At 43.5% G+C, this 16291-nt stretch overlaps 1 protein-coding gene across 4 annotated transcripts in view; it reads right to left on the reverse strand.

Moving 5' to 3' along the window:
- Window positions 1-16291, reverse strand: part of EVA1A (eva-1 homolog A, regulator of programmed cell death) — a 194737-nt gene that overhangs the window by 117238 nt on the left and 61208 nt on the right. For all 4 annotated transcript variants that reach the window (XM_040698621.2, XM_015285156.4, XM_015285155.4 and 1 more), the window contains exon 4: window positions 2514-2666. In XM_040698621.2, the coding sequence (XP_040554555.1) occupies window positions 2514-2666 (153 nt within the window). The remainder of the gene's footprint in view (window positions 1-2513; window positions 2667-16291) is intronic.

Below are 16291 nucleotides of genomic sequence, written 5' to 3' on the forward strand. Positions count from 1 at the left end.
ACCCTGACCTGTTAGGACAACTCTCCTCCTCATCCCTCAGTTCTTTAGAAATCTCATCTGTAGATGATGGAAATTGCTAAATTCAACTCAAACGTGCATTTTATTCACAAAAGCAAAGGGTGGAATAACATTTTCTGAACTGCTCTTCATCAGAAGAGGAAGATCTCTCCCCCCACTTCTGGGGCACCTACAAGTTCGTCACTCATCAGTAACTCACGCTGCCTGAATGAACTAATCACTGCAAACATACCCAGGACTTACATCCCATGAAAAGGCCTTCTGCCAAGGCTCTGGCATGACACAAATCATCATTCCAGTGAAACTGAAACAGAATAAATCTTTCACTTGCAGAACATAACTGGGTTCTGCCTTACAGGAAGTGGTGCTACTGTAAAGTCTGATTCATAGCCATGTTTGTGAGATCAACTCCTTGCTAGTGTTTGAGATCAAAAGCTGTCACAGAGCAGCCCTTTCCATACCACAGGGCTGTGGAAACGTGCAGAGAAGTGTTCCCTAGCTAGAGAAAGCTTGTCATGATGCTTTTACCTGTTCCTGGAGGAACAGATTTGCCTTCTGGGCTAGGTAAGCCCATGGCAGGAGTGCAAGTGCTGAAGCAGGTTGGGGGACTTTGCACACAGCTCCCAGAATTGCTGGTGGCAGCTCAGCCCCCTCAGTTAAATACTGTGAATGGATTCACACCTGTTATTTCTTGCACTATGCTGTGGGCAAACATGGTGCAAATATACTTTTTGCTGATTTGGGTTGCAGATGGATCCTACATTGGCCTCTCCTGTGGGGCCAACAGATGAATCATAACCACAGCCACCCTCCCTCTCCTTGCATAACTAGAGCTCTAGCCCATTGAGTCACCTCCCACAAAACCTTATTTCCTTGGCAAATATCACACTTAGTAGGGTGTCCATGCAACTCTGCCTCATATCTCACTGTTTGTTCCCTTAACTATAGCTTTGCTCCGCTGCCTCCCACCCTACTTTCTTGTGCCACACACCCCACACTCAGCCAAGACAAGTTTCAGGACTTTGTACTTAGAAAGAGAAGAGGAAACTTTACCCTGCATGACTTTGATTCAAAATGAAGAGTTGCACCTCGCAGTGACACTCAAGAGTAAAACCCAGTGTTAGTACTTTGTCACAAATACATGCCTTTTTCTGCACCCTCTGTAAGGACAAAGGAGCAGTAGTGTGCTCAGGTGTGCTGTAGAAACCCATCCAATTTTGCTGACTTGGCAAGTTATTATCCAGCAGTCAAACCACCAATGCACCAGTGTGCCTGCTTAGGCCATCCTAAAAACCAAAAGAAAGAGGCCTACACTAACCTGTCAAACTTATCAGCTTCAACTTCTACTCCATGGCAAGTAGGAGACAAAAGGAGCACCTCCAAAGACAGACACGTGTTACCTCCAAAGACGGAAGACTAGGGAACAAAGACTTTTCCACCATGCATCCAAAACATGGGACTGTGTAGGAGACCCTGAACTACCCCACTGTACTGCAAGTGCTGAGGTTTTTTCAATTACACAGCTAAGGCATTCACCATGCAGCACAAATAATTTGACAGGCCTGGTTCCACTACTCTTCTACTGACACCCATCACCTGCATTTCATGTTTCCAAGCAGTCACTTCACATGCTTCCATTTGAACAGCATTTAACCCCTTAAGGGCACAGGATCAACAGTCGTGAAATCAAAGATCTCCAGATACAGCTAACATACCAGCACAGACAACAGCAGCCCCTCAAGCTACCTTCGCAGCCCCTTCTGAAGCCCTTTCCTCTCTAGAGGCAATTCTTTTGGGAAGGTAGTTAATCCCCTTTTACTTCTGCAGAAAAAAAAGGTGGTGAAGAATGCCAGCCATGTGGTTTTGCACTGAGGATATATGCTCTTCCTGACACAGCCTAAAACACTCAAACTCATTTCATGAGCTGGCTCAAGAACAGTTTTAGTGAATGTTTTGAAATTTGTGAATCTTCAACACGTGAATGTAAGAAACTACGATAGCGTAAGAGTAAAGAATCTATTCAGAGGTACCCCGAGCTGACTGTAACATGATTCAATTTAACAGCTTGCTTTTATGTTAATAAACTTTTAAATACAATGTCAAGGCTTGACTTAGCCACAGACAGTCCACAACACCTACCAATAACACACATCTCCGTGGTATAGATAGAGGGTATGGACTACCAGGAAGGCAAACAATTGAGTAAGAAATCCAAGGAGTATCCTGAAGTCTATAGTCTGATGAATCTGCCAAAAGTCTGCAGCTTCATAACTTGGCTATGGCTTCTACATGTACCTCAGTTAGGCACTTATGACATAGCTCACCACTGACTAAGAAAGTTCCACACATCTGGAGCACCAGATGTGCCAGGTTGCATGTGCCAGTCCTGCCTTTCCTAACCAGGATCTCTGCCAGCACTGTGCAATGACAGTAAATGAGATTAACCTGCTCAGATTCCCAGATTAGTATTCTCTGTAAAGCCATTCCCCTCTTACCAATCATGGGCATCCCTAGGTTTTGGTACGGGCACTCCAGGCTGCCTCCTTGTGTCCTTCCAAAGATAGCAGAGTAAATGGCTATCACCATGCTCTTCTTACAGCTTAGCCGCAGCTTGTCATCTTCACAGGCTACTTTACTCTTGTACTCATCTAGAAGAAAACAAACAATTACTCAGCTGATCCAGAGGCAGACACCCAGCATGAAGGGAGCCTTATTGCTTCCCCATGGTGTGAGTTTGTCAGAGGCAGCAGTGACCAGGCATCTATCCAGAGTTGCACATCAGCTGCCAGAAGCCCAGCCTTATAACGGCATTTGTTAGAGCAGCAGTGATCGTTTGCATTATGCGTTCTCTCACTGGCATTATCAGAATACTGTTTAATCCAGCCCACGTTAATTCCAGTAAATAGGTGGGCATGTGAGTGAGGCATGGCAACTGAGAGATTTCCCCATAGGGGTATTAGAAGTCTGTGGCAGGGGAAGCTGAAGGCACATCTTCAGACACATTTCTCATCTGCAGATCAGCCCTTCATGTGCCAAATTTTCATTCCATACTCTGCCTCTCAAATCCTTGAAATAGACAGTCCAAAGCCACAAAGTAAACCGTTGCTTTTGTAAGACTGTTGCACACAAAAGAACAACTCAGTTTACATCTGCTGTAATGACTAAGCAATTATTTCACAAGAACACTTGTCATTCCCTTCTCTTCACTATTAACTGTATTATGGGAACCCCTAGAGGTCCCAACCTAAAACAGGCCCTCCCCATGTATGTCTGCTAAAACACCAAAGAAGAGAACACCGATTTGAAGAGCTGAGTCTTAATAGCTAGACATCTACAAGCATGCAAGAAAGAGACAAAGAAAGCTAATGTGCATGCCTCAGGTCAACCCAGCTGACACAGGGCACAGCCAGGAATACGATGCCAACCTCCTCAGTCTCAGTAGAGTGACTTTCCACTTGACTGCATCATTTACCATTAGAAATGTCACAACAGGTCAAAGACTGCTCTCTAGCCCCAAGGCCAACTGATATAGTTCAGTTTGCATTCACATAGCTGAACCCCGTTATTCTCTACCGCAAAGTGCTGCATCTGAATGACTTGATGGGAAGGGTCCCTGACCCACAGTAACCTCCAAAGCATAATCAGTCATCATCTGAAAGGCTGCTGCTTGTTCCAAGTCAAAATTGTGCCACAGAGCATGCTAACAGCTAAAGAGTATAAATCATAACCAGCCAGTGCCAGCAACTGCCCCAGGCCCTGTGTACCGTACAGACATGATATTTGTCTCTATGCATGATATCACAAATAGATACATTAGTTATATAAATATATAAAGTCTTCAGCTAGGTCTGTATTTATAAAACTGCGTAATAAATGAGAACACAAGCTAATAATTTAATTACAGTTTAATACTTAATTACTTTAATGCACATCTGGAATACTGTCCAGTTCTGGGGTCCCAGTTCAAAAAAGACAGGAATCTCCTAGAAATAGTCCAGCAGATGGTGACAAAGATGATGAAGGGCTTGGGGGCATCTCCTGTATGAGGAAAGGCTGAGAGACTGGGGATTGTTCAGCCTGGAGAAGAGAAGGCTGAGGGGAGATCTCGTCACTGTCCCATCCACACCTAAAGCATGGAAGTAAAGTCAATAAGGGTGGACTCTTTTCAGTGGTGAGCAACAGCAGAACAAGGGGGCAAAGGGCAGAACCTGGAAGACAGAAAGTTCCATACTAATGCAAAGAAGAAATTCTTCACTGTCAGAGTGATGGAGTACTGGAACAGGCTGCCCAGAATGGTTGTGGAGTCTCCTTCTATGGAGATATTCAAGACCTTCCTGGACACCTTCCTGAGCGTCCTGCTGTAGGGAAGGAACCTGCTTTGCAGGGGGTTGGACTTGATGATCTCTCAAGGTCCCTTCCAACCCCTGCAATTCTTTGACTTAACATCATGGGATATGTGACATAACTCCACAGTTTTTACTGTACTGCAACAACAGGCCCAGGAATCATTTAATGGGAGCTAATGGGAGCTAGACAGAAATGCTCCACGAAAGTTGAATCACAGAAGACTTCAGGTTGGAAGGCTTCTCCAAACACAATCTGGTTTAACTCTTGCTAACAGGAGAGCTATCTTCTACATTGGATCAGTTTTTTCAAAAGAAACTCCATGAAGGAAGCACATATTATACCAAAACACGCACATACTGATTTAAGTGCTTAAGTGACTCCTTATGCTCAACTTGGAAATTCCCACTCAAAGCTAAAAAACAGCCCCTTCAAAATATTCTATTTCCCAACGATCAGAGCAACCACCTGGAGAGTGGAAGCTCTGGCCCAAGCCTTCACAGACCAGGTGACAACCTTAAGCCTACACACCAGTTATTTGGGTATCTCATCTTCCTTCTTCTCTTTCAGCTTTGTATAAAAATCTCTGAAAAATTCTAGGTTTCATCCTACTGCCAGAAAACTTTCAAACATCCAAAATATTTATGGAACAGGAAAACACCTTCTTATCCAGCTCTCCTCCCTGTAGATGAAGACAGAATTAAGACGTAACTCATTCACAGGAGAATCTGACTGTTAAACACACTCGGTGATACCTGCAGAGTCCAACCCACGGCCACCTCTGCATGCAGAACAGAGACAGGAGGCAGCAACAGAAGCTCTTTTCAACATCAGCATACGCAGAAAGAGAGGATACCTCACACTGCTGTGACAAAGCAGTCAGCCCCCACCTTCTGTGTGGGTATTTCAGCCACTATGACTGTTATCTGAATGACACACTGAATATACTGAGTGGTTATCTTCATCTCTAGTTCTTGGTGTTGTTCTTTTTAAATAAGACTTTTGTTTCTTCTGGGTTGGCAATGGGATCAGAGCTTTAGATTTGGTTATGCAGTGTAACACCTAACAGTGTATATCAGAAATTCATAAGCTTAAAAAACAATGGTTTCAAGCTAAAAGCACTACGCAGAAGGGCAAGCTATAACATAGTTGCAGCAGTACCAAAGAAAGGGAAAATGCTTGTGCCTGGCTGAAATGTGAAATAACTTCAGAAAAAGAGAAATCCCAATATCCCTAAAGAGCAAGTGCCAGGGTCCCCTGTGAAGATCTTGTTTCTTAGAAGGCAGTAACTCAATTTCCTCTTCTGATTTATTACTTGCTACCACTCTGAATTAACAAGTATAACTGATTGCTTAATTACACGTCCTGTGGACCCATTTAAGGTCCTTAGAACCCTAATTAAGTTCTGTTGACTGTTCAAACTTAGAGCTTGTGATTTGGAAACTTCACTGGGATTATACGCAGTGAGCATTGTATCTTCTTCAGATGCCATTCACACCTCTGCTGAGAGTCAGTCCAGGAGCTGAGAAAAATCAATAACAAAGCACATTTTCAGTTCTTACTCTCAGAGCTGCTCTGAGAAACTACATTCAGAGCTGGTGGGGGAAACTGCCTGATGAGTGACTCGAAGTACTAAACTAGGGCAGTGAAGCTGACCGTGCACTCCTTGGAGTCTAGTGCAAGGTGACGTGCTGCTGACATGCTGCATTGTGGAGTAAGATGGCTATGCCGTCTGCAACAGATGTCACCTCCTCACAGCCACTGAATTCTGCCATAAGAAAGGCTATTGGAGCTGCTGCTTATCAAGATCATGAATACCTGGTTCTGGCCGAGGCATGGCTTGTTAGGAGTGCAGATCACAGATTAAAACGCAACTTTTTTTGAAAGGAAGGAATAAAAAAGAACAAGTATAGATGAAGCACACAGTATTACTTCAGACTCCTTAAAATTTCCCATGAGTTTGATCGTTGGAGAACAGGTTCTCTCTGTGTTTCTGGGCAGCCTGACAGTCTAGATAAACAAACAGATAGAAAGTGATGTTACAGATGACACAAACCTCTGAAAGTATTTTCTGTTTCATAGCTCTGCCACCTCCATCTTAGCCAGGATGAACCAAAGCCAGCTGTCTTTCATCCAGACACTGATGGCTCCCAGGCACTGGGCAATTTTAAGGGCTGTGATTGATGTAAAAAAAAAAAAAAAAACCCACAGCAAAGCATCATCCATGTATTTACTGGTGCTTCAACCCATAATAGCATCATATAAATATTGAAAAGAACTGAAGCAGTGTAAGTGACATAAGAGGTCTGGAACTAGAAATGAATCTGCATTTTCCTCTCTTGTTCTCCCAGGCAGAACTGGCCTCCTACAGTCAGCCACAATCTGGCCCTAACCCTGCTCTATTACAGTCTGAATATAATTCAGTCCAAATACAAACATTTGTATTAGTGGGTTTCATGTTTCACCCTGAAAAATTAAACACGCTTAAATGGTCTAGGAAAGGTGGCAGTGACATGCAGCAAATGGCTTACTCAACTCTAATCCCCCACGCAGTCATTTGTAGGGCAAGAGAGATTTACCATGATTAAGATATTTGCTAAGGATAATATCCCTTCTATTACTGCCTCTTTTCAGATACACTGGCTTAAATATAACTCAACAGAGAGGAACCGAGGAGGGAACAGCTGCAGGCTTTTCTAGACACATTTTAGAGGTCAATACATGGCATTCTGGTAACATAGCTAGAACAACTGACGGAAAATAATCATAAATGTTTACTTGGTTATTTTCCATTAGAAACAAGAACCACTGTGATAATAGAATGCGTACGAGGATACCAAAATATTAAGCTGTAGTAAATAAATCCGTTTCTTAAGGACGTTTTCACCTATGGTCCTTGAATGTTTTCTGAATGACCATAAGGGAGAAGCTCAAAACATAACCCAGCTGGCTACATCTCTGAAAGACCTTAAGAGATAAAAGCTCTTATGAAGATTTTACGTCTAACAAATGATGGAGTGCCTTAATGCCAGAGGTCTACTTTGTCTAAAACTACATTTTTAAACAGAACTAGCAGTGGGGAAAAAAAAGAAATTTCACTAATTAAAATATGCACGATTCGCATAATCAGTGCATAAAAGTTGACCTATTTCCCAGATCAAAGAGCTGGAAAGACATGGAAAGAGGAATCTGTCTTCCTCACAAAGTCCTGAAGGATTTAAATCTCAGAAGCAGGGATCTGAACAAAGAGGTTATGTAGGAAACAGAGCTGGTCTCACCTACAGTAGATGTGGCCTGGAGAAGGCTGCAGCCCACAGAGCCCCACAGGAGCAGCCTGGGCTGCAGCTGAGCCCGTGGAGAGGAGCCCACAGTGCAGCAGGAGGGCTGTGGAGGACAATGCTGGTGCAGAGCCTGAAGGTGGGCCCTGTGGTACAGAGCCGTACTGGGCCCTGCTTGGAGAGCTGCAGCTGTGGGATGCCCACGTGGGATCAAGAGGGGAAGGGCGGTGTACCCATGGCAGGGAGCAGGAGCAGAGGGTGACCATGGAGGAGCAGCAGAGGCTAAATGTTATGGGCTGACTGCAGTCTCCATTTCCCTGTGCTACATGGGAGGTATGAAGTAAAAGGTTTCTAGTTTGCTACCAGCAGACAATAAATTACATGAATCTTCCTTACACTGTTACAACTAAATCTGTTGTGCCCGTGACAGCAACTGGTATCAAATTTGCTTGTTCTTACCTCAACCTCACATGTTTTTCATTGTATTTTCTCCTCCTGTTCCACTGAGGAGGAGTGGAAGAACAGTGTGGTGAAGCTGAGCTGCCCACCAGCATGAAATCACCATGGGTGGTAATTTGTGTGATCTGTTCATTTGTGACTGAAAGTGATCACCAAATTATTATGGTTCAAGCAGAAGAATATATATACTGCAGAAGTCATCACACTGCAATTTTTTTGTGTCAGCCTAAAGGAAAAAGCCAAAACAAGACTTAACCATGGAAAGTTGAACTCTTTGCTAGGGATGTGATCACTCCAGACCATAATTCACACAGTCACTGAGGTCAGGAGGCCCTTCTGGGGACTGTCTTGGCCAAGCCCTGTGCTTAAACTACTGTAAACTAAAAATGCTTAGGGCCGTGTCAAGATTTTAATGTCTCTGAGGACTGAGACTTCACAATCCACTTGGACAACCAGTTCCAGCAATCTTGTTGACCATATGAGAGATGAGTACAGCTAGTATCTGTTAATGTCTCTTCTGGGAGAATTAAGGAGATAAGTCTCCAACACAGGAAACCTATTAAACGCCAGTACAGATAACTAAATGGCACCCTTGAACTAGAGTGCTTGTGCAACAGGGCAGCCCGTGAATTGCATAGCTTAATATATCTATCCAGTGTCCTTCGTTATAGCATGTGACACTTACTTCTGCTTTTACATATTATTGTTTCCCTCATATTCCCAGAATCCAGGGTATACCTTCTGTAAAAAAGAGAGAATTCTGTCACTTTCAATTATGAATTTCCAAAAGTGACATAACTGTTCCATTTCCAAAGTAGACTTCAAACACATCCAGTTGCACTTTCCTGCAGGACAGAATAGTATGATTATCTAAGGAGGAAGAAGAAAGCAAAATCAAAACATATAACTACACTCTGAGATGAGAGTTAAAGAAAACACTTGGGAACAGAGAACAAATTTTTCATCCCACTTCTTCCGTTAACAACGTCAGACTAATTTTCTGAAGAGGGTATGACTGAATGGCTGATCTTCTTACCTAACCCTCAGCCTCACCATTCATTAGTCTTCCTTCCAATAACTTAAGAACATGCTGGCTCAATGTCAGCAGTGACAAAGATAGTCAAGGCCCTATCTGTTTTATAAGAAGTGGTAGCTTGTTACAGAAGAGAGACAAATCAGTGCCAAAGTTGGTTATAGTTGTTGCACTGTCCCACCAACCAACCCGTGTGGATGTAATAGATGGCTGATGAGTCTGGGCTGCATTAAAAAGAGCACAGCCAGCAGGTTGAGGGAGGTGATCCTCCCCCTCTACACTGCCCTGGTGAGACCACATTTAGAATACTGAGTCCAGTTCTGGGCTCCCCATTTCAACAAAGACAGGGATCTCCTAAAAGGAGTCCAGCAAAGGGCCACAAAGATGATGAATGGCCTGGAACATTTCCCCTGTGAGGAAAGGCTGAGTAACCTAGGGCTGTTCAGCCTGGAAAAAAGACTGAGAGGGGATCTGATCAATGTTTTGTCAGAGGTGTGGGGCCAGTTCAGCCCAGATCCGTGACTAATGGGGCAGAGGGATCCATGGATCCACATCCTGGAGAGGGGGAAAGGAAAAAGGGAAAAAGGCAGGGAGTCACCTGTCTCAGCAAAGAATGATGGTAGAGTATCCCTTTTCTGTCCTTCACTAAAGATTCACAGCATGAAAGGGTTTTCTCCCCTCCGCCCCCCAAAATCACAGTTGGCACAGAAAATTGAATGCCAATGGACAAGGTTATCTATAAAAGTCATGGCCTATGATCTATACATTCCAGGCAGAATGAAAGGACAGAGATATGAGAGTACATCTTTCATGCAAATCTGGTCTCTGGCACCCAAATCCAGCAAAGGGAATGTTTCCATCCGCATCAGTAGAAAGCATCCTTCCTTCCACCAGTGTTCTGTTCTCCCTTTTATTAGGGCAGACTGTGGAGTTTGAAAGAGGACTGGGATCTTTAGTTTTCATGGTTTGTTTTTGTTTTTGTTTTTTTTCCCCCAGACTGTCCCAGGACAGCAGCAGTTTCCTTCTCCTCCCCTCACTCACGCACCCCAGGGACAGCAATTGATAATAACCTCAGAGTTTGTGACAATGAAATCACATGCTCCTATTAATCCTGCTCATGACAGTCAAATAATTGGTGTGTTACAGAGATGGGGCTATTTGACAGCATCTGAAAATCTCTGCGCATCAATGGCTTAAAGCAATGGTCATCATTTTCATTAAGATTTCTCTGACCCAGACCACAGGCTGATGGATCTATGCTCTGTTATTTATAACATTCCTTTATTTACACCTTTTCACGGCTACAGCACTTGCTGCCTGAAGTTTTATTGCTCTTATAAATTTCCTGCACCACATTAATAGTTTTGAACTAATACGGATAAGCAAGAGATTAATACAGGAGGTAAAAGACCTATTTTACTGCCTCAGCGGCTGGGCCAGAAGGATGTGCCACTTTAACAGTCCATACTTCATTGCATTGCTTTGGAAAGGCTAGCCCACCAAAAAAGCAATGCAGCGAACAATACAGTGACCTTTTCCTGCCACCAATAAAGCTGTCTTATGAAGTAGATTAATGCTTTTCTGAAAGGATGGATAACTACTGAATTACCAGCCTATCCCAGCACTGAAATTAATCACCAGTGCTAAAGGCACCAGGAATACATTCAGATCCCTCTTTGCTCCCATCTGAAACTTCTACAAGAACTCTCTCTTTACATGGCCCTCCATTCTTACTCACAGCATCTGTGAATTCTAACTAGAGAGTGAAAGCATTAAGGACATAACAAAACTCAGCTTTTCATGCAGCATTCACTGAATTCAACAGAAAAGATGTAATCTTTAGTCCAGCAAAACCAGTGGCACCTCATAGTAGATTCAATATTGTAGGAAGGGATCACAGAGAAACTATAAGTCAAACAAGATGCATTCACTGTCTATGTCTGCCTTCCATAATGTCCCACCCAAACTTCTCAGTTAATCCATTTGAAAAATGATAAGCAGAACCACCAATTCTCCAACAAATGTAAGGTACCCACAGGTCAGCCTTCAAATTCACCAGCAACTGGGAACACCAATGCAGAGGATGACTATAATCCCTTGTTAGCTGCAGAAGCTCTGGCACAAGTAATGGTATTACTCTATTCGTTAGAGTTTTGAGTTACCATTGCCAAAAAAAACCACACATCCTCACTGAAAGGCAGCCATGTCTGCAACAGCAGCTGCATCACCATCTGACAGAGATTATCACTATGTGATAGAGACCAAACTCAAAGACAACATTTTTATCAGAATATCTAGTTAGAATTCCTAATTGATTTCCAAATCCATTTGTTTTATAATTAGAATTCATTAGTGCTGTTAAGAGAAATAGTTATCTGAGTAAGACTTTGGCAAGAACATCAGAATGAGCATTCCCATGTTTGAAAAACAGTAATTGACAGTTCACACGAATTCACTGTGCTTCTTACATAGAATTAAATCTATGGTGGGGAGAATAACTGCTTGCTCTTTTCAAAACACTTGTCCAGGTCAATTTTCAGCCATAAATCAAAGCTGGACAGGCCCTGGACTAGAACAAAATGACCTCCCCTGCTCCTTTTTCTCCTCCTGCCCCCGTAAAAACTTCTGGCGCTTTACCCTTTGCCAACAAATGCAGGCTTCCCAGACACATTTCTCAAAGCCTCAAGAAAGGCTTTCACAAATACATTCTTGTATTGTCACAGAAGGATTTGAGCTGCAACTGGAGTGCAGGTCACAATCCAGGCTTCCTGAAACTTTAAAAGGTTTTAGGCTTGTACTTGTGAATAGAAGAGAGAGCAGGACAGTTTGGATTTACACTTCGCTAAATGATAAAGATTATGGGGAAGCCACATATCCACTAGCCCCCCTACTATCACACCCAGGTGCTCCATACAGCATTTAAAATTAAATAAAAATAATTATCATTTGGGAAAAAAAAAAAAACCACAAAAAACAACCATTGGACAGAAATTCTCCCAGAGCCCTGGAAATCATAAGCTAAAATAGCAACTGCCTGGTAGGAAAGAGGGAAATGTCACCAGAGCATTGCAGGAGGCTACAGCCCAGGTCACTCAGAAGGGGACAGAGCATACAGAACAGCACGGCAACGGCAGCAAACAGGGGAGGAGGAGAGAATGGAAAGGCAGTACATGGAGCACTCATTGGCAAAGCCATATAAACACAATTAATGCCTTCTTTATTATTAACAACACTACCAGTGAATGGCAACTTAAATATCCTAAATAATCCCTCCGCAGAGGTAAGCAAACATTTATGTCCATGTTTTGTCCAGAGGCTTTTAAAATAGAAAACAAAAACAAAGAAGCAAAAAGCCAGCATGGGCAAACAGATGTTGTGTGAAGACAGATCGACTGCTGCTCCTACAACAGCCAGAGCAGCAACCAGCCCTGGTGAACTCAGCTGTGGTGGCATTGCTGGGATGCAGGCAGGTGACATTATTGCTTCAGTATGACTTGAGCAGCCCCAGAGATACTGTTCCCTGCCATGATCGGATCACACTGCCCCTCCAGAAAGTCTGGCACACAGAGCAAGTATCTACTAACTTACAATCACACACAACCTGTCTGTGAAGTGAGGCAGGGATGAACAGGCACTGAATTGTTTAAATAATATTGGTGAATCCAGATCTCAGTTACAGGGAATTCATGCTAGACCAACTAAATAGTATGTCAGTTCCCTTAATTATGTGCTCCTGTAGCCTACCCAGTAATTATACTTAATGGGTCTAAATCAAATTGGCACATTACCTGAGAAATAATTGGATTTGGGTGCAATTTTTTAATGATTCTGAAAGGTACCCTGAAGATTGAAACTCTGTGCGTTCAGCCTGACATGAGGCCCTAGTGTGCTCTGTACATAGATGTCTGACTGCCTTGGCCCTGATAAGTTAAATGTGCCAGGTTTCTGGTGCTGAGGCCAGCTGGCATGGAAGAACTCATACCCATTATTATAAACTTTCTTAGCCTCTAAAACAGTGTGACTACATCCAAACCTTCTATTGGAAAGCATCCCTGGCCAGTGCTCAACATCAGATTTGGACCTGGGAGTTGCTCAGGGCAGCACTAGTTGGCCTGCCTTCAGCAGAGCCAGGGCCCTTATTGGAGTTCCTGTACCCACAGCAGCTCCTTGGCACTGTTTGTTTGAGGCTACATCAATACTTGCAGAGAATAGCTTCAGGTTTCACTGTTGGGAATAACATTCCTCATCCTGCAGAGATCCTTTAGGGATCTTTAATGAGACTGCACATAGCAGGATGATCTGCTAAAGCTGTCCCAACCGTATATCTGAGACCTCCAGAGGCAGATGAGTGTTCACTAGACCCCAGAAGCAGCAATTAGATTACTGGGGGCCAGCACAAGACTTCCCAAACCACACAAGCCATTGTATTTCTCACTACCTCTAGTCAAATAAACATTGTGAATGCAGTCTCCAAGCAGTTAGTGCAGCACACCCTGTTTACTGGAGCCTCGTCATTTGGAACATCTGGGGCTTTCAGTTTCAGCATGATATACTGGTCTGTATTTCCTTCAAATTCTGCCTCTGAGAAACCAAAATAGCAAAATGAATCAATGCCATAACACCAGTGAGCATTGAAGTCATTAGATTTCAGATGCACCATAACATCTAAGAGAGATAACCGCAGGCACAGTGGCTGGAGGGGTGGCTACATCTTCTATTATTCTTCAGCAAAGGTACAAGTAAGCACCACTAACTTCAGTATTGTTCTTTCTTTTTAGATAACTGCATCTATTCAGGAACCTTTTGAGACTTGAATGCAATTCTAAAAGTGGGAGGGCTTTGGCATCTTTTTTTTTTTTTAATGTTCTGCCCAAATTCTGTAGTCCACTTCCCAAAATGCTTCTCATATCTGTATACAGAAAACCTCACATTCCTCCTATCTAGGTGGGTACTTAACTAAGGCACCTACTTCAGTGGCATGATCACATCAGGCTCCCTCAATAGGCAAAAAAAAAAAAAAAAGACATATCTCTAGAATACAATTCAAGATCTTAAGTAGCTTCTTATTAAAGCACTGTTGTCATGCCTACTGTTAAAAAGAGACATAGCCCAAAAAATCGCATCTGTCTACTGCAATCTTCTGGGAGTTTAAACTAGATGGCCTTGAGGCCCCTTCCAATCTAAGGCATTCTATGACTCTGACAAAATTATGGACCAAAGCATGTGTCAGGCAGTGAGCTGTCACCAGTGGCCCTGTTACAACTATGGGTGCTCAGACTTTCTGGAGCAGACCAACATTTCATGGGACCACAGCTTTTGGTATCACTTATTAAGCATGAAGGACTTCCAGTGGATTCGTCTGTAGCTCAGAAGAGCAAAATTTATAACAGTCCTGCATTTTGCATTCTATGGAACCATCTTCAGCAGTCCTCCCATTAACATTCTCCCAACAGCAGTGAAAAGGCTTGGTTACCAGACCCAAGCATTTCTGAGGTTTAAAGTTTTGAATCATCAAGGAGAGGTAGAAAGTGCACTGTTATCTTTACGCAAGGCTAATCCTCATATATTTTAAACTTTGTTACTGATCCAGCAGATTTGATTAAGGTTTGTTTAGTGGCTAAGTCTTATTGCCAGGTTACTATTTTACCCTGCAAAATGGAAGCTGCCTGAAAAAAACATCTTGGGGAAATGTTTTTAAGCAATTTCCCCTGCTCTCTTTTTCAGGAAAATCACTTACCTGGTACACACACAGACTTTCTTTTCTAGCATAGCTGTAATTAGCAAAGAATGCCAAGCCATAAATATTTATGCACAGATGGGATCCTGAAGTACTTTCAGAAGTTCAGTGCTGGCCTCAATAGTCAGATTTCAAGTGAGCTTTCATACAAAACCCCAGGTTTACGAGGACTTGTCAGAACACCCTGCTAATCGCTCCTGCTTCACAGAGATGTGCTTCTCACCTAACGGGGAATGTTCCAATCACTCAGAAAGCCCCACAGTAAATGCAGGTGCTACATTACCAACTTTTCATTTGAATTCCTCATAGGTCCTGCCAGATCTCTTTACTTAGCACAGGTCTCTGCATGCTGGGGCAAAAAGTATTCTCCTCTGCAGCTTAGTTCCTAAATATTTCTTCTGTTGTTTCAAATTTTTTCTGAAATCAGTTATGTTTTACTTCCCTATGTAAACATCTTTTCTCCCCCCCAAAATTTTGCTGGTGTGATGGTAGAACCATGTCACTAAAATAATCAGAAGGGCTGAAATCTCATATCCAGGCTACAGAACGTCAGCGTCTTTTCTCTGGATGAAATGAGGTGACACAGTATGGTCACTGTTAGACCCTATTTGCCTCCAGGATGATGTGCCTGCTTCCAGAGCACCTGAGGGGAGCAGTGTCCACACCATGCTGACCACCCTGGCAGGGCCAGAAATTGGCCAAGAAGATGTCAGCTGTCCTGGTCTAAAATCACACTGACGTCACTGCGCTGCAGCAGGCATGATTGCTCTCCCAGTACCAATGCACTGGCCCCATTTAATTTAAACACAGCTAATGAGATCATGCAAAGCACAGGTTAATGTTTTCCAGCCTGATCTGGAAGCAATTAAAAGCTAGATTATGATATGGCGTGGTGAGTGTGCCATTGACTTATGCCATTGACTTACTAACTGCTCGCTTTAGGTACCTGAATCCAAAATCTTCACCCACTCAGGCTGTCATCATGCTGCTGTGGACAGTAATAGAGGGAATGAGTCCCACTAGCTTAGTGGGACGGGATGGGCACTGAAGATCATAGAGTCGCAGAATGGTTTGGGTTGGAAGGGACCTCCAAGGCCACCCAGACCAACCCCGGCTGTGGGCTGGCTGCCCGTCACCAGATCAGGCTGTCTGGAGCCGCTTCCACAGCGTTGGGTACCTCCAGGGATGTGGCATCTACAGCTTGTCTGTGCAGCAGTGACAGGGTCTGGAAACAGATAGGAGCTACAGCAGCCCCTCATTGCCAGCAACATTGCAGGGCAGCATGAGCTAAGTCTTGGCAAAGGCTTCCACTGGCACCTGCAAAAACAATCTTCACTGCAGGCTGCTGGGAAGAGAGGAAGAGATGGAGAAGCAGCAAGGGCAACACAGAAAATGAGGGGGAGAGAGGAAAAGCTCTACACC

Source organism: Gallus gallus, chromosome 3, assembly GCF_016699485.2.
Source record: "Gallus gallus isolate bGalGal1 chromosome 3, bGalGal1.mat.broiler.GRCg7b, whole genome shotgun sequence".
Classification (NCBI taxonomy): domain Eukaryota; kingdom Metazoa; phylum Chordata; class Aves; order Galliformes; family Phasianidae; genus Gallus; species Gallus gallus.